The 19,036-nt window shown below is 37.6% G+C and overlaps 1 protein-coding gene across 2 annotated transcripts; it reads right to left on the bottom strand.

The window, feature by feature from the left end:
- Nucleotides 1-358: 358 nt before the first annotated feature.
- antxr2b (ANTXR cell adhesion molecule 2b) lies at nt 359-18,754 on the bottom strand. 2 transcript variants are annotated; one of them, XM_063013914.1, is made up of 18 exons: nt 18,671-18,754; nt 17,441-17,582; nt 15,977-16,048; nt 12,698-12,769; nt 11,987-12,068; nt 10,730-10,834; nt 10,538-10,606; nt 8,106-8,186; nt 7,949-8,009; nt 7,756-7,854; nt 5,988-6,057; nt 4,416-4,494; nt 4,093-4,188; nt 3,950-4,000; nt 3,350-3,445; nt 1,859-2,029; nt 1,666-1,746; nt 359-1,347 (listed from the first exon to the last, which is right to left on the bottom strand). In XM_063013914.1, exons 2-18 carry the CDS (start codon nt 17,572-17,574, stop codon nt 1,309-1,311), a joined length of 1,458 nt encoding a protein of 485 aa, XP_062869984.1. In that variant the 5' UTR covers nt 17,575-17,582; nt 18,671-18,754; the 3' UTR covers nt 359-1,308. The 2 variants fall into 2 exon arrangements, with proteins under 2 accessions (XP_062869984.1, XP_062869983.1); XM_063013913.1 differs by having other exon boundaries at nt 7,949-8,186.
- Nucleotides 18,755-19,036: the final 282 nt, after the last annotated feature.

Here is a 19,036-nt window from a genome sequence, read left to right as displayed (position 1 = left end):
ACGCAACATTCCTGCGACGTCCATGTAGTAACATCATACATTGGACATAGCTTAGCAGTTTTATAAATTAATTAAATACTTTAATGTCAAACATTTAAACACTAATTTTACATAAAAAAAACAGTAATATCGTAATTTAATAGCTATACTGTACATCAAAGTACTTGAAAAGATATTGTGTAAACAACAAACCACTGCAAAGCATCCACATTATTATTATGTCACTATTTTTAATCATTTTGGTAACAACAGCATCTTTGTATTTATAAAAACATGTTAGATTTCAACATATCATCAGAGTTTTTATTTTGCATACGTTTCATTTAAAAAAGCATAATCAGTGATCCAGACCCACAGATACACACAGAAAATCCTTTATTTAACAGTAGTAGAGAAATTTAGCAATTGTTTTGTAGTGTGACATCAGATTAGAATTATAACACTATTCTACTGTAATACATTTGTGTTTTGTCCATTTTCCATTTTCAATTTTGCATAGAGAAATCTAGTAACACAGTGGTCCTGCATGTTTAATAAATTATTACCACATATACAGTCTAATGCAAGAGTTTGAATATCCCTGAACATTTCTATGTTTTACATTTATTTATTTATTAGGATTTTAATGCCATGTTTTACATTCATGACAGGAACGGTAGTTACTCGTTACACAATATTCATCAGTTCACAAGTTTTAACGTCAAACACAGTCATGGGCAATTTTGTATCTTCAATTCACCTCACTTGCATGTTTTAGGACTGCGGGAGGAAACCGGAGCTCCCGGAGGAAACCCACGCAGACACAGGGAGAACATGCAAACTCCACACAGAAAGGACCTGGTCCGCCCCACCTGGGGATCAAACCCTTGCTGTGAGGCGACAGTGCTACCCACCGAGCCACCGTGCCGCCCAGCTTTTGCATACAGAAAATCTAGTAGCACAGTGGTCCTGCATGTTTAGCAAATTATTACCACATGTACAGTCTAATGCAAGAGTTTGAATATCCCTGAACATTTGAATGCTTTGTTGATTTTCTTGTTTACATGTTGTATACAGGGAACTTCTGCACATCTAAAAAAGCATACTTATTGTTTTTCTTAGTAATGGTGTGAGTATGCATTGCTATAGCTTTCTCTTGCACACAAACAAATCAAAATAAAAAACTGGCATTGTTTAAAAAATTACAAAATTTTAAAATGTACACAAAATATAAAATAAACTAATTTAAACTTTCTCTAATGACAGAACATAATTTATACAAACGTGTACCAATTTAAAAACATGCATTTAAAAAGAGTAGTGGTTTCACTACTGGCTCTGAATCCTGGTGAATTTGATGCAGCGCCCCTGCAACACAACATAACATTAAAAGCTGTTTAGGGATGGAAAGCTGTGTATGTTTAACTGTTAACCAACAGGCTTATAACAGTTACGTAAACATGATTGTTCCATGATTACAGCAGTCCAGCATTCAGAATCTTTATTTTAAACAAAGTAAGTTAGTTGCCAGGAGTCTATTAGAAAATTAAACAAATTAAATTGGCTAATTATATGACAGATATGTAGACAATATCTTGAAGATAGTCCTAGTATCTTTAGTTAATGTAACACGGTTACCAAAGTACCCTTTTATTGGGGCCTCATGAAGACATAACAGTAACATACCTTGTCATTTGCTGTGGGTCGCATAACAGCAACACGATCATACTGGCGGCGTAGTAAAGCCACTAAAGCATCAAAGCGGCCCTGGACATAAAGGTTAACAGATTATTACAGTACAAGATAATCACTATTAGACAAATATGCCGTAATTTGAAGTCAGGTTATCATAGCATTTTAGATACACTGGAAGACTCACCTTAATCGGGGTGTACCATTTGTTTGGAGGAGGAGGAGGATGGGGAGGTGGTGGTCTACGAGGAACTTTTATTATCGGCTCGTCTACTTCCTCTGGCATTGTAACCACAGCGTTTTTGGCTTTTTCCAGTCGAGATCCTTCATCTGTGGAACCTTTGTCACCCCAACGAACCTATCAAAAAGAGTTCATTTAACTTTTCTTAAACAGTCCTTGACTTAAAATCCACATGCCCATTTTCCTACCACAACACAGCTGATTAAACTTACATTGTTCAATAAACAACCCCATTCAATAGGTCAAAATTAAAAGAGTAAACACTTAATATGAAAGCAGTTTTTTTTCCTTTGCAAACCTGTTGGATGTTGAACCATTGTAGAAAAAAGACTAAAGTAGACGAATGGGTCCCAGGTTTTCCACAGTGTAAGTATAAAAAAGAAAAAAAAAGGAACTATTTTACTTACTACATTAATTTACTATGTTCCATGTGAGTGTGTAAATCATTGTACTTGGAAGAGGCATTAACCACCCTTATCTGCATGACAATTAAATTCTTCTAAATAATTGGTTTACCATAATTGACAGGGGAGTAAAAAATCCTTTTCATCCTGAAATTATTGCCAATTAGCTCCCATTTTCTGGCCACAGATCGCTTACAGTAATGTTAGTGTTTTCTGTTCCTCCACTCAGAAGCCACAATCACACATTTTTACAATCCTATTGCAATGTTACAACCCAAAATAAATGAATTATTGCCACAAAGTGTTTTGTGAAAAGCTGCTAAAATCACCCTTTTAATTCTTTTCAATAAAGTTAATTCTTTTTCATATTAGACATGACAACAGAGTTGTGCATTGGAGATGCAGTTTGAAATAAAATGCACTGATGATACCCTTGAACAAATAAGTTCAGACTAAACATTGCACTTTATTACTAATAATAGATCTAAACAAGACTGACAACGTAAACTTTTATCATCAATAACTGTCCATTTTTTAAATGCATTTTCTCCCCTTTTTCTTCCTTTTTAGCGCGTCCAATTGCCTGATTGGCTTTCTCTCCACCAATGCCGATCCCTGCTTTGATTGAGGAGAACGAAGCTAACCCATGCCCTCTCCGACACGTGGGCAGCATGCCGTATGCATCTTATCACCTACACTTTGACGAGTGCAGTGCAGCTCAGCACTGTGTACAGAGAGACACACCCTGACAGCACTCTTTTCTCATCTCTATGCAGCCAGCAGAGGTCATAATTGCATTAGTTATGAGAGAGAGACCCTATCTGGCTTAATCCCACCCATTTCTGAACAACAGGCCAATCGGCTGGCAGAGCTGAGATTCAATACGATGTATTCGAGATCCTAGCTCTGGTTCCAGTGGGTGTTTTTACCACTGCGCCACCTGAGCAGCTTATAACTTCACCTGACACTCATTTTATTATCAGTGATTTCCCCTACATTCTGATTAAATATTAGCTGTGTTTTCCTGAATTACCTCCATCCGTTTTATGCCACCAACCCCTCTGCCTCCGTAGTAGGATGCATCCACAGTTGGCCACTTTTTCTTCTGAAGTGGATCCTCCTCTGGTTCCTGTCAAACGCAAAGCAAACAAAAAGATCAACACAAAAGCAAAGAGGTGAAGGAATAAAAAACCAAAAAATAATGTATTTCAATAATATTTTAACAATATATCCTTATAACTAATGGAACTATTAATTAATTACTATTTACTATTTAGTATATGTGTACATACATGTAAACATTTTGTAGTTTTCTATTTTTTGTATTCTTGAAAGCTGCTGTAACACTACAAATTTCCCCCTGTGGGATAATAAAAGGCTATCTTATCTTATCTTATCTTATCTTATCTTAATTTGTTTAGTTCTTGGTTACTCCTGGTCATTATAGCACTAGCGTGGTTTTGGACGCTAGATGGTGATAGAGGACCAGTTTATTTATTTATTTCATTAACCACTTGATCAGAGTCGCAGTGGGCTTGGGGCCTGTGACAAACGCTGGGCACAAGGCAGAACAAAAAACAACATGCTATATTAATTTCTATTATTACCCTGCTCCTAATCTCAGAGTACTTACAGGAACTGGACGAGGAGGAGGAGGTCGAGAGGGTGGAGGATCCTTAATGACCTGTAGAGCCAAAACATTGTGATTCATACTTATCTAGCATTCATCTGGTCCTGTCACTGAGGGTTTGGGTGTTTATTCTACATGCTGCTTACCACAGTACAGCAGAGCGGCCAGAACCACCAGAACAGAGCCAGAGCCACAAGCAGCAGCAGAACCAGAACAACCAGAAGCACCACCAGCCCATTAGACTGCAATATCAAGCACAAACACACAGACTTCTCACACATCCAGCAATCATTGCTTAGAGTTCCTGCTGCTAACTTCATGGTACATTTTTATACTTTCTGCATTCTGCAAACAGGTCCTGTTAATAATCTGAAATGAACCAGATCTGTGATGTTTATCATATGCTATAAACATAATGAACTGAATAAAATAAAAACAGATGAGAATTAGGTAAAAAAGGCATACTCACACATGTGGTAGCTTGTATCGTGATGGGACTTGAAATGTAGGAATGGCCATTATTAAAACTAATCAACACTTCAATAGAGCTGTGGAGACAGAACGACTGGATTTAGACAGATATATGGCTGCCGTGTAGACAGATATATGACTGCTCCCATACTTGGGCATGAATTTAAAAAGTGATTATACAAAATAAACTCAGCAAAATTAATGAGCAAACTGGCTACTAGTAAAGTGAAAAGGTCAACAACTAAGCCGCAACTGATTAAAAAAATTTGAGTAACACTGGCAGGACTAAAAATGACAAACACATGAGTTAAAATAAACAAAATAATGAGGGCAAATGAAACACTGGTGATTATAGGGAAAGGAATCAACAACAGAACAACAAAACAGGAGCTTAAAAACAAAAACAAAACAAAAGCACAGAGCTCTGTTGCCACAAAAGCCACATGAAATTGGCTGGGTGATATTGGTACAGATTTAATAATAAATGTTTATCAAAATAATGTCGTAACATTTAATCAAGCATTATGATTTTGCATCGCATCTATCCTGGAAATACTAAACCACATACTGTATACACACTGTATATGCCCATGCAGGAGTTTAATTATTAAAACAAGCATAAACAATAGTGATATTAGATCCATGTTTATATTTTATTTTTGCCTGTTAAACTGAATTGAATAAAAAATTTTAACTGTAGTTTGGAAAGCACAGCACATGGAAGGAATAAAAGGCTGGAGAGTTCCATTAAGAAACTGAACAGCAACAACAAGGATTAAATCATTAAAAATATAAACAATCTACAAAACATAGAAAAGCTTAATTTCAAAACATTGACATTAGGTTAGCAATAATAGTTAAATAATTAATTGAATAAATACATAAATAAGTGTTTTCTCTTCTTTAATATTAGGGCTTTCTTTATTTTTTATTTTCCAAGCAGAATTGTGGCATAAAACAAATGACTTCCAGGTCTAATATAAATTATGTATATGATAATGGTTACACTAAAAAGTGTGATGTTCCATCTGGTGCTTTTGAACCATTAGAACATCATTAAACATTTGACCAGGTCTATTTTAGAGCTGTTTTGTTATATAAATAATAATGTATTATTAGACACCGGTCAGCTAATCAAAAACAAAGATTTTCCGTTGCCGTATAAGGAGAGATAACACTCTCTAAACTGTTATAAGAAAATAACATAGAAAAAACAGGACACTGCTTTGTGTCTTAGTGGTGTTTGCGTTCACCTAGGCTGTTAGTTCCCTTAAAACAGGACAGCTTACTGGCTGTAATCTCTTACTAGGTTCACACAGAGCTTTTAAATGTCAGGCAGTGTGTTATGGCAGGAAAAAATGCAGTGACGTAACACACTCAAACACACTTTTTTACTGTACTTTGCCCTTCAGTGCAATCTATCCTTATCAGCAGTCTCACAGTTCCTTAACAGAAACCCAAACAGAAATCAGGAGGAACTTATCTCTAATTCCTCTGTCATGCCAGCTACTAACAGCTGGAGCTCTGGAGGGCTGTGAGCTAAAACTGGAACTGGAAGAATGCTACTCACTGTCCAACTTCAGTCAACAGTGGACCAGGACACAGCACATAATCGTCCTTCACCACACTCGCTCTCTCATCTAAGAGGAAGAGACATCAGCGTGAGATCACTGCAGTTAAACAGTGCGACACTGTGTCTATATTTAATAATGTGATAGCATTAACTCTGGTAACAATACGGTAATTCATACAGCAGTTTCTGGGCATGGCTAAACATGGTAGAGTTTTTTAGAATGCCATCGAGAATCTAATCTGCAGTAGTAGTACATCCCTCCAGGCAACTGTTACATCTCTTTGTATACAGTACTGAAATTCAGACGGCCACTGTGGTGCAGCTGCTAGAGTGGGTGTTTCAAAGCATCACAAGTTTTGCATGTTTTCCCAATGAATGCATGCATGTCCTCCAAGTACTCCAGTTATTTTCCCTTACCCAAAATATAGTAAAGGTATTTGGCATGAAACTGATGTATGGCTTTTTGTTTGTATAAAAAGTTTCAGGTTGCATTTTGAGATGCAGTGGGGAGCTGTGTTGAGTGATAACGTTTCTTCGTAGTCCTCCCAAATCCATGTGGCTATATTTATCACAGTAGCATGATGCTTTCTAAAGCTATGCTATCTGATGGTTTGAAGTTCACACACATTCCACGCACTGTCACCTCACAGCAAGAAGGTCCTGGGTTTGATCCCCAGGTGGGCAGTCCGGGTCCTTTCTGTGTGGAGTTTGCATGTTCTCCCTGTGTCTGCGTGGGTTTACTCCGGGTGCTCCGGTTTCCTCCCACAGTCCAAAGACATGCAAGTGAGGTGAATTGGAGACACTAAATTGTCCAAGACTGTGTTCGATATAACCTTGTGAACTGATGAACCTTGTGTAGTGAGTAACTACCGTTCCTGTCATGAATGTAACCAAAAGTGTAAAACATGACGTTAAAATCCTAATAAACAAACAAACACACACATTCCACACTGATTCCAGATTTCCTAAATCTGTTAAAAATGATAATATTATGTACAGAAGATGAAGTATTTTCCCCCAATTTCCTCCCAATCTAGTCATATCTAATTACCCAAATGCATTACGTTTCCCCTCCACTCCCGAGGAGAGCAATGACTGACACACGCCCCCTCCGACACGTGTGCAGTAACCGACTGCATCTTTTGACCTGCATGAGGCGGGTTCATATGCGGATCAGCTGTTTGATAATTCTCTCACAAAGTTTGGCACAAAGTGGTAAGCCATGACCCATCGTTGCTAACAAAGATTGAGCCTGGTAGATCCTCCTTTGTTAACCAAAATGATAACCTTACCTGTTACCAATTCACCTGCTTATTGTGAAATGCTTTAAAACAAAGCTTGTAACAGTGTATAAACTTTCGTCCCTTTCTTTTCTAGGTGTGATGCAGGCAGTGGGAATTATTTCTTGTACTTTTGTCAGATAAATGAATGTTCAGATTCTTGTTTTAATTGCACTTTACAAAATGTTCTAACATTTCCAGAAATTGAGTTTTCAGAAATATTCATAAAGAGATACTTCTGGAGCCACAGATTCACAGATATAGTCATTGATCAACTCTATTTGTGACTACACAGATCCTGTTTGCTGGGGTGTAATGACACAACAGTGATCTTATTAATGATAGTAAAGTAAGATAAATTATAGAAGAATCTATTTTAAGAAAAATCGTGACCTCCTGTTTAGATCTTAAACGAGACATTTGAATCTGTCATGTTCCTGTCCACAATGGCTGGGATCTTTAACAGGAAGTGCAGCCTTGCTTACTGTATGTTTCCTGTTGATTGACAGAGAATGTGCAGACAACATAATCCACGCTCTGTCCCTGACCGAAGCCACGCCCTCTGAGCACAACATTAAATGATTCTGTAATAGAAGATGTGAGAACGTTTTAATTTACTGAACAAAGGGAAAGCAATTTTAAACTTCAGACATGGATTTTCTTTTCTTGAGAACGTACCATTCACACACACAGTGGACGGCTCGATGTTAAAAATTTCAATGCAGGACTTCTTTAAAATCTGTAAATAACATTCATTATAATTATTTATATGGACACATGCACAGACAATCACGTCATAGCTTAATGGGTAGTACTGTAAACATTTTTGTCTCACAGAATTGACTATTGACTTGAGCGCCTGAAATCCTTCCACCACAGGAAACACCTGATCTCTGCTGTCTGCAATATCAACAAGCTGAAAAAGAAAAGACAAAAAATAAATAACACTAGTTAACATGATGGATTTAGACACAATGTAAAAAATTCCACTGGATATGAAATTGTTTTTACTGGTTAGGATTATGGTGGGTCCAGTTCTACCATAATCACTGGGACGAATGTAGTTTGTTTGTTTATTAGGATTTTTTACACTTTGGTTACATTCATGACAGGAACGGTAGTTACTCATCACACAAGATTCATCAGTTCACAAAGTTATATCAAACACAGTCATGGACAATTTAGTGTCTCCAATTAACCTGACTGCATGTTTGGACTGTGGGAGGAAACCCACGCAGACACGGGAAGAACATGCAAACTCCACACAGAAAGGACCCGGACCGCCTCACCTGGGGATCGAACCCAGGACCTTTTTGCTGTGAGGCGACAGTGCTACCCACTTAGCCACCGTGCTGCACGACGAATGTAGTAACACACTCTGGACAGCACTAACTTTGTAGGGTCACCAATCGCCGATAATTTTGTAACTGTTTCTGTCATATTAGTCTAAAAAATATAGATTACAGAGGCATAGCAATTTATAGGAAAAAGGTCAGTTTTTAAAATTGTTGGCAGCAAAAATCAACAAAATCTGTCATTTAGCCAGTGGAAACCAATCGTCTGTCTACAACAGTGTGCAGGTATAAGAAGTTTGCATCTTCTTCTTCCATTTTGGCCTTACCATTAACTTACCATTAACTGACTGGCTGTGAGACTACAGACCACAATGTGAAATGAAACGAATATTTCAGGCTACAGTAAAAACAGTTTTTTGCAGTTTATGTTTGAGTATAACTCTATATCCTTTAACAAATAAAAACAGCATGTTAGCTCTCATGCATCTTTGGCTGTGTCCCAATCTCCATATTAATCAGTTCAAACAACATGATGAATTAGAACACTGCCACAAGTGTCATAAATATTTGAAATACAATGCTGGATGCTGCAAATGCTCCTGTGACTGCTGTCTAACATCACCATCAGTCCAGCTTTACTCATGCATGCTTTTATTTACAAATTGAAGCAAGACATGTTTCAGTCATGTTCCAAAGTCCATTTGGAAAGCTTCTCAGAAGAGGTCAGCTCTATATTGTGATATATGCAAGATGCACGATAATGAGATGTTCATCAAGCACACATGAATTGATGCTTGAGTGTCCATATACTCTTAACCATGTATTCAGTAAACATCTGAATAAGCCGAATAGAAAAAGTAATCCTTTAAAAAATCACATATTTGACTAACATGGTTAAATATTTTATACAGGTTCTCCTCATGTTGCTGCTGTCACAGGACAGAGTCTGAACACTGAAAGGATTGATTTAATGTATCTGTTACGACCTAAAAGCTTCAGCTCTGTTCTCCACTAATGCACATCAGCAAGGAAATGCAGAGCTGCTCCAATCTAATTACTACACTAGATCCAATTTCCTCCATGGGCGGGAACAACCTCGATCAAGCTCACGCTGAAATTTTTACCCAATATACAGAAGATTTCAGATATAATCCACAAATACTTAAGTCATTGAATGTAAACATTGAATGTTATTCTGTATTTACTTGCTCTGCATTTCTATATTATTTTTATAAACATGCATTAACTGTAAACCTTTGATATTTAGAGAGTTCTGTTTTATTGACCTGTACTATGATGAACAGGTTAATGACCATAGAGTAAAATGTATAATGTATCCAATTGCATAAGTTTTAGTTTTAACTGTTAGAATTCAGTTTAGAAGTTATACACACATAGAATGGATTGTTGGCTGGATAGATAGATAGAGTCATGTGTTTAAAGGCTTTCTTGATCAACATCAGTGCTGAATGGGCACAAATTCCCACAGACATACTTGTGAGTCTTGTGAGAAGCCTTCTCAGAATAGTGGCTTTTGTTATAGCTGAAAAGATCACATAGGGGTCACTCTATTTTAACATCATTCGTTTTTGATATAGGATGTTTAACAAGCTCATGGTCAGGTGTCGATAAAGATGGATGGATCATAGATTAAAACTGTTCTGAAGGCTTGTGGTTGCCCAACATTTGACTAAGATCTTTATTGTGGCTTGGCAGCTCTGAATATGGTCTTGAGTGAAATTAACTGTCAAGAATATTACACTTATACAGAGTTTTACAAGGGATTTAATGCAACTAAATAATTGTCAGTTGTTTTGTACAGATACTTCAAATAATAAGCCAATTATGATACATTTTTAGCTAAGCATATTTAGGGTTGCTTATAGCTGCTTCTGCCCACTCACATTATTAAATATATTATATATTACAATACATTTACAACCAAAACATACAAATATTATGTTTTACGTACTTGCTCGACATCAAAGTCAGTCACGCCTACACAGTACACACGGGCACCAAACTGTCTCGCAAGACCAGCCTGCACACACACAGGAACAGTTAAAACAGTTTAGCGTGGCATGTTGGCAAAATTAAACAAACTAAATTCAGTAATTCAATAATTGGCACACAGTATAATTAGAATAAATACATTCGATTTTACCTGCATCACTGTTAATGTATGTATGTACAGGTCTAATTTCCCATCTGTCAGTGCAATTATGATGCTTGGTGCTTTTTTGACTTGAGCCTTCATTTGCTCCAGAGCCTGAATAACAAACACGACAGTATCATAGAATCATAGAACACAGTAGTTTGATAGAACAGAGGTGGGGCTTAATTGTAAATGTATCTATTGCATTTTCTTTCAGCTTTGTTACAGTTCCGGTTGTATCACCTTGTTAATTATTAACCTAACAGTGAATATGGCCATTGTTAGGCTTGAAGCTGTTTTTGCTCAGTTTGTGTGGCACTGGAGATCTTGAATCTCAGCTCTGCTATCAATCAGACACCTAAACAGACATGATTGGCTGTGTCTGAGGGTGGACCAAAGGGATTCCTAATTACTGCTACATCCTCTATGTGCTGGTCCAAGGCAAATGCACAGAGACGGGGAATAATGGGGATCAGTGTGTGACTCTCAGTACGTAATACTGATCGTTGTATGAACCTCCCCTGTGCAGGTGAAAAGAAGCGGTTGGCTACTGCATACGTGTCAGAAGGGACATACGTTAGGTACAGCCCTTCTCAGGCACGGTCTGTAGCAGTAGAGGAAAGATACAACCAGGTAATTGGATGTGACTAGATTGGGAGAGTAAGTAAAAATGCAGAACTTTATTAAACAAAATGCAAAATAAAGGCATTTAGGTCACATTTTAGCCCCCACTGCTATTTTATTTTTTCATTAAAATACAGTTACTTTGATAAATATCTTTACATTAAATATTTTTCATTTTGTGTGAAATTAAGCTTGTTTGTTTGTTTGTTTATTAGGATTTTAACGTCATGTTTTTACACTTTGGTTACATTCATGACAGGAACAGTAGTTCATTACACAAGGTTTATCAGTTCACAAGTTTATATCAAACACAGTCTTGGACAATTTAGTATCTTCAATTCACCTGACTTGCATGTCTTTGGACTGTGGTAGGAAACCGGAGCACCCGGAGTAAACCCACGCAGACACGGGGAGAACATGCAAACTCCACACAGAAAGGACCCGGCCCACCTGGGGTTCGAACTCAGGACCTTCTTGCTGTGAGGCGACAGTGCTACCCACTAAGCCACCGTGCCGCCCCCGTGAAATTAAGCTAACTAACCACAAAAACATTTTCAATAGAATTTTTTACCCATCTTTAAAATGTGTGTAAAATGTCTGGAGCTGACTGTAAGCACAATATCAGTATTTATAGTTTGTTACCTGAATAAACCCCTCATGCATGTAGGTGTCACCAGCAGGTCTGATCTTGCTTAAGCTCTCCAAACCCTCGTCTATTGCAGCCCTACAAATACAAAAGATGCATGAAGTTTCTTGTGTTGGTACTAACTGTTAAGTAACATACAGTGTCTATATTACTTTCTTTTTTAGACTTTTACATTTACAGCATTTAGCATATTCTTTTATCCAAATCATTTTAAAGTTGTGGCAGATACTATGCAAAGTGAGGCCAACAGTGACAACTTGGCAGAGGTGATTACTAGTCCAGTACCTTAACCACTAAGCTACCAATTCATTTAGTCTTTTCTCTCCTCCTACACATAGTTTAGCTCACTTCAGTTAAATCAGGTGAAACAGAAATAATGAGAACACTAAAATGTGCAAAACAGGGGTACTGCAGGGCCAAGTTTGAAAAGTGCTGTTCTACATAAAAGCAGTTCCAAGTAAGAGCAAAAAAAGCTAAACAATTTGGAACAGGCATTAAGTTTGATTAGAAATAGGGGTTTAATTTATCCAAATCCTTTCCAAGTCATACTAAACCATAATAATAACCATAATTTGTACGTCTAATAAGTTCGCTGTCAATGGTGCATGTTCACATTACACAGTACAGAACATAAGATGTGGTTTGGGACACTAAAAAATCAATTGTGTGTGCTGTGTAAACAATGTTGAACATGGGTGAGCACATACCTGTCTTCAGTGAGCGGTAGAATCACATCTGCACTAGAGGAAAACACTATGAACGAAACTCTCATCTTTGGACTGCAAAACAAAATCATGCGAATGTTGCCAACTGTTCAGTGGATAAACAAAGCTTATTCTAAACCCCAGTACTAAACCTTGCTATGTGTAAGAACATTCAAACTGAGTACATCTACAGTTGATTCAGACCGTATTCTGACCCCTTTACTTTTTTAATCTTTGTTAAATGGATATACAGTGTATCACAAAAGTGAGTACACCCCTCACATTTCTGCAAATATTTCATTATATCTTTTCATGGGACAACACTATAGAAATAAAACTTGGATATAACTTAGAGTAGTCAGTGTACAGCTTGTATAGCAGTGTAGATTTACTGTCTTCTGAAAATAACTCAACACACAGCCATTAATGTCTAAATGGCTGGCAACATAAGTGAGTACACCCCACAGTGAACATGTCCAAATTGTGCCCAAAGTGTCAATATTTTGTGTGACCACCATTATTATCCAGCACTGCCTTAACCCTCCTGGGCATGGAATTCACCAGAGCTGCACAGGTTGCTACTGGAATCCTCTTCCACTCCTCCATGATGACATCACGGAGCTGGTGGATGTTAGACACCTTGAACTCCTCCACCTTCCACTTGAGGATGCGCCACAGGTGCTCAATTGGGTTTAGTCCATCACCTTTACCTTCAGCTTCCTCAGCAAGGCAGTTGTCATCTTGGAGGTTGTGTTTGGGGTCGTTATCCTGTTGGAAAACTGCCATGAGGCCCAGTTTTCGAAGGGAGGGGATCATGCTCTGTTTCAGAATGTCACAGTACATGTTGGAATTCATGTTTCCCTTAATGAACTGCAGCTCCCCAGTGCCAGCAACACTCATGCAGCCCAAGACCATGATGCTACCACCACCATGCTTGACTGTAGGCAAGATACAGTTGTCTTGGTACTTCTCACCAGGGCACCGCCACACATGCTGGACACCATCTGAGCCAAACAAGTTTATCTTGGTCTCGTCAGACCACAGGGCATTCCAGTAATCCATGTTCTTGGACTGCTTGTCTTCAGCAAGCTGTTTGCTGGCTTTCTTGTGCGTCAGCTTCCTTCTGGGATGACGACCATGCAGACCGAGTTGATGCAGTGTGCGGCGTATGGTCTGAGCACTGACAGGCTGACCTCCCACGTCTTCAACCTCTGCAGCAATGCTGGCAGCACTCATGTGTCTATTTTTTAAAGCCAACCTCTGGATATGACGCCGAATACGTGGACTCAACTTCTTTGGTCGACCCTGGCGAAACCTGTTCCGAGTGGAACCTGTCCTGGAAAACCGCTGTATGACCTTGGCCACCATGCTGTAGCTCAGTTTCAGGGTGTTAGCAATCTTCTTATAGCCCAGGCCATCTTTGTGGAGAGCAACAATTCTATTTCTCACATCCTCAGAGAGTTCTTTGCCATGAGGTGCCATGTTGAATATCCAGTGGCCAGTATGAGAGAATTGTACCCAAAACACCAAATTTAACAGCCCTGCTCCCCATTTACACCTGGGACCTTGACACATGACACCAGGGAGGGACAACGACACATTTGGGCACAATTTGGACATGTTCACTGTGGGGTGTACTAACTTATGTTGCCAGCTATTTAGACATTAATGGCTGTGTGTTGAGTTATTTTCAGAAGACAGTAAATCTACACTGCTATACAAGCTGTACACTGACTACTCTAAGTTATATCCAAGATTCATTTCTATAGTGTCGTCCCATGAAAAGATATAATGAAATATTTGCAGAAATGTGAGGGGTGTACTCACTTTTGTGATACACTGTAATTACTGCAGTGGTTACAAATTAATTTGGGCAGTTTATCCCATTCTTCACTGGAGATCCTCTCAATCTTGCTGTATTGGATGGCAAGCATCTGTGAACTACCAAATTCTCTCCCCAGATGTTTGATGAAGTCTAAGTCTGGGCCAATCAAGGACATTTAAAGACTTGCCCAAAGTCATTCCATTGTTGTTTTGGCTGCATGCATTGATACATTTGCATATTGAACTGTCAATTATGTGCACTGGAGGTGTTTTTTTCTTCCAGGATGTTCTTGTATTAGACTGCATTTATCCACCTCTCACCTCTTACTAGTCCCCCCATACCTGCTGCGGAGAATTACCTCTATAGCGTGATGCCTCCACCACCATGTTTCACGATACGGATGGTATTAACCTAATGATGAACAGTGCCTGTTTTTGCCTGACACAGTGCTGGCTGTTCTTCTTCAAGCTCAATAATCAGAGAATCTTTTTCCTCATATTGTCAAGTCTGTGTAGCAACTCTGCCATAAAAGCCTGATTTATGGAATGCTGTAGAGATGGTTGTCCAACATTTCTCCCACTTCAATGCACAGTGACCACTGGGTTCTTTCACACCTTCATAATCAAGCCATTCTTGTCAGAAAGGTCAACTCTACAAGGGTTCATAGTAGTGCCAATATTTCTCCTTTTCAAAACTGTTCAGACCACTGTGGTCCTGGGAACACACAAAGCATTAGATCTTGTTTTATATCCTCACCCTAGACTCTGCCTTGCCCATATTTATTTTGAGAGATCCACAGACAGTTCCTTTTCCTTAGACTGTAAATTGTGGGACTTTATAGACTCAGGTATGTGCCTTTCCAAACTACGTCCAATGGATTCAATTTGCAACAGGATTGAGTTCAAGACATATCTCCAGGATAATAAAAGCAAAGAGCACTTGACAACAATTTGAAGTGCTAGAGCAAAGGTTTTGAATGTACTTTTTGTGATTTCCATTTTTGATTTTTAATTAAACCAAAAGCATGTCTTGACTATCATTGGGTGGTTAAATGATTAAATGACTGAGATTGGTGTGTGAAAAGGTAATTACATCCATTTAAAATCAAATAAGGTAAATGGGACTAAATACTGTCTAAATCCACTGTAGTTCCTTTAGTCACATTTAAAACCATATACTAGTGTGCAGACTGAAATAACTGCTGTGGTCGCATTGGGTTTGAGGCTTTTGCTCTCAGGCCCTCACACAGATGAAATCTGTGCAGCTGCAATCTGCTCTAGACTTAACACCAACCATGAAACATCTAAGGTTAAATATAGTAATCATCTATTAGGCTTATATTTAGTGTCACACATGTTAACAATTGCTGTTCAGACCTTTCCTTATGAATGCCTGGTAGCACTGAAGTATTTAGATTCATTATATTATAGAAAGTAAGTATGAATCAGTCTGCTGACCTTACAAAACGATTAGTTAGCTGCTCCACAAATTCGTAAATCTCCTGCCAGTTGAGCGCGACACTCCCGGACCTGAAATAAAGCAGATTGTTTTGATGGGAAAATAAATAGGCCCATATATGGAGGGCTCCAAAGTACTACATGAAGACACTGGGTGGGGCTTTTAAAAACAAATGTAGAATACCAAGCAGATTTTAGGGACATGTATGTTATAGCACTCTGGGAACGTTGATTATTTCTGCATCTGTTCCTTTGTCTGTGACCTAATGACTGTAACACATACCTCTGGGAACAAAATACACTGTATGAGCTGCATTTCTGCATAATATTGACTGGGGCTTTTTCTCTTGCACAGCAGCCTTCGGAGCTGTAGAGCTTGCTTGACTGTGTTTGAGGCACTTTTAATTCATGGTAGACATACACTATATGGCCAAAAACATTTGGACAGCTTGTAAACCACATGCTTGTTCGACAGATCTCTGTGTGATTATCTTTTTAGCTAAAGCAACAGCCACTCTTCTGAAAAGACTTTGAAGTATGTCTGTGGGAATTTGTGCCCATTCAGTCAAAAGTGCATTTGTATGGATGGGCAATGGAGTGGGTCAGAAAGTCTCAATTGATGTTCCAGTTCTTTCCAAAGCTGTTCAGTGGGGCTGATGTCAGGGCTCTGTCCTTTAAACCAAGCTTTTCTTCATGTCTTTATACACTGTGCATCATGCACAGGACGACAGTCGTGCTGGAACATGTAAGTTGCACGCATATAAATTCCTTTTATTTTAATTACCTGATTTAATTAAAATTACCTGTGACACCACAGCGTTTGTTTAAGGTGAATGTGAGAAGATGCATAACTTGATGTAAGAATCACAAAATTTAGGCCCTTGGAGCAATACCATTTACACCTTTAGAATTCTGGGGAAACCATAATGGTATGGGTATAAGTTATAGTTCTCATGTTTGGGCACTCAACAGGCACAAAAGGAAGGTAAGGTTGGATAGTGGTTCCCCTGTGCAGTCTAGCCTAGTAGTTAAGGTAGTGGACTAGTAAGCAGAGGGTTGCTGGTTCAAGCCCCACCACTGTTAGGCCTTTGAGCAAGGCCCTTAACCCTCAATTGCTTACTGCAATACTGCAAGTTGCTTTGGATAAAAGCATCTGCTAAATACTGTAAATGATTACCACAGCTGTCTGGTTGAGGCACCAGCGCTAGTAGCAGAGGTGCAGCCATATTGCACAGAGTGACTGAGTAAGGTTTGTCCAGTGTTTAAAGTGGCGTAGGATCCACCGCAACCATTTACATTTATATTACATTTACATTGACCATGACCAAAGCAAAAAGGAAGAAATAGGTAAAAGTAAAAAGAATGAGATGAGTGTTGTTCACTTACAGCATGTTTCCTAAAAATGATTATTATTATTATTATTATTATTATTATTATTATTATTGCTGTGAAGCTGTAACTCACCTGTCCAATACAAAATAAAGATCAAACGCTCCATGACAGGATCCATCATCTCCATGACACACCAACACACCCAGTGAGAGGATAAAGATGTGGAGGAGCTGGACAGGAGAGGAATGATCCCGGGCTCGGTGCATTACTGCCACTGTCAGACACGGGATACCACATGCACCAAATAAATCAATAAATACTATATACTGAACAGCATACTAAACAGTCTGAGCAAATTATACTGAATAATACTAACATACTAACCAGCACAAATATATACTGTGCTATCATAATAATCAGAATGCATACTATAATAATAAACAAAATGTGTTCTATCACATTAAAATTACTTACTCTAAAAGTACACTAATATTAATGAATACTTTAAGATAAAACTAAATACATACTGCTGTAATAAACTCTGCGCATATAACCATTATAAACTAAATGCATATTACTATTATAAACTAAATGCATATCACCATAATAAACTAAATGTATATAACCATAAACTAAATGAATATAACCATAAACTAAATGAATATAATCATTATAAACTAAATGAATATAACCATAATAAACTAAATGCATATAACCATAATAAACTAAATGCATATAACCATAATAAACTAAATGCATATCACCATAATAAACTAAATGCATATAACCATTATAAACTAAATGCATATCACCATAATAAACTAAATGCATATCACCATAATAAACTAAATGCATATAACCATTATAAACTAAATGCATATCACCATAATAAACTAAATGCATATAACCATAATAAACTAAATGCATATAACCATAATAAACTAAATGCATATAACCATAAACTAAATGAATATAACCATAAACTAAATTAATATAATCATTATAAACTAAATGAATATAACCATTATAAACTAAATGCATATAACCATAATAAACTAAATGCATATAACCATAATAAACTAAATGCATATCACCATATCACCATAATGAACTAAATGCATATCACCATATCACCATAATGAACTAAATGTATACGACCATAATGAACTAAATGTATACCACCATAATGAACTAAATGTATACCACCATAATGAACTAAATGTATACCACCATAATGAACTAAATGTATACTACCGTACAAAACAGTGTGCTAAACAAGAACGCCACAGCAGCTAACCTTAGGCACTATGTATATACTGTTCAGTAGAGTAGTATGTTTATTGTTAAGTAGAAAATATTTACATTCATACTCGCCATCAGTTTATAAAAGAATTTAATCCATTTCTCTCATTTCTCTCCGCGCTCCCGCCCAAGTGCGCGTGCGTGTGCGCTTGTGTATAAACTCAAGAGCAGGCAGGCGCTTCACAACGGAGAACGAGGCTCTTCACTGCGCATGCGTGGTCTGTAGGCGCTTTTAAATACAGAACCATAATAATAATAATAATAATAATTACAACAAAACAACAATAGTTTAGAAAAAATAACAATAGTAAAAATAATAATGACAACAAAACAAGAATAATTTAAAAACAACTTAAATAAAGTAAAAGATTATATTATTCATGTAACTACTACAAATAATACTAATACTACATAATATTTACTTAC

The sequence above is a fragment of the Trichomycterus rosablanca genome, chromosome 18, assembly GCF_030014385.1.
Source record: "Trichomycterus rosablanca isolate fTriRos1 chromosome 18, fTriRos1.hap1, whole genome shotgun sequence".
Lineage (NCBI taxonomy): Eukaryota > Metazoa > Chordata > Actinopteri > Siluriformes > Trichomycteridae > Trichomycterus > Trichomycterus rosablanca.
Note: the sequence above shows the minus strand (reverse complement) of the source record. Positions and strands in the feature narration are given on the sequence as shown.

Excerpts from the sequence above, each read along its gene's own strand:
- antxr2b (XM_063013913.1), bottom strand. The coding sequence starts at position 17,574 with ATGCACCGAGCCCGGGATCATTCCTCTCCTGTCCAGCTCCTCCACATC. Across the intron at positions 12,069-12,697 it reads CTACCGCTCACTGAAGACAG|GGCTGCAATAGACGAGGGTT; the intron begins GTATGTGCTCAC and ends TTGTATTTGTAG. Across the intron at positions 3,446-3,949 it reads CTCCTCCTCGTCCAGTTCCT|GAACCAGAGGAGGATCCACT; the intron begins GTAAGTACTCTG and ends TGCGTTTGACAG.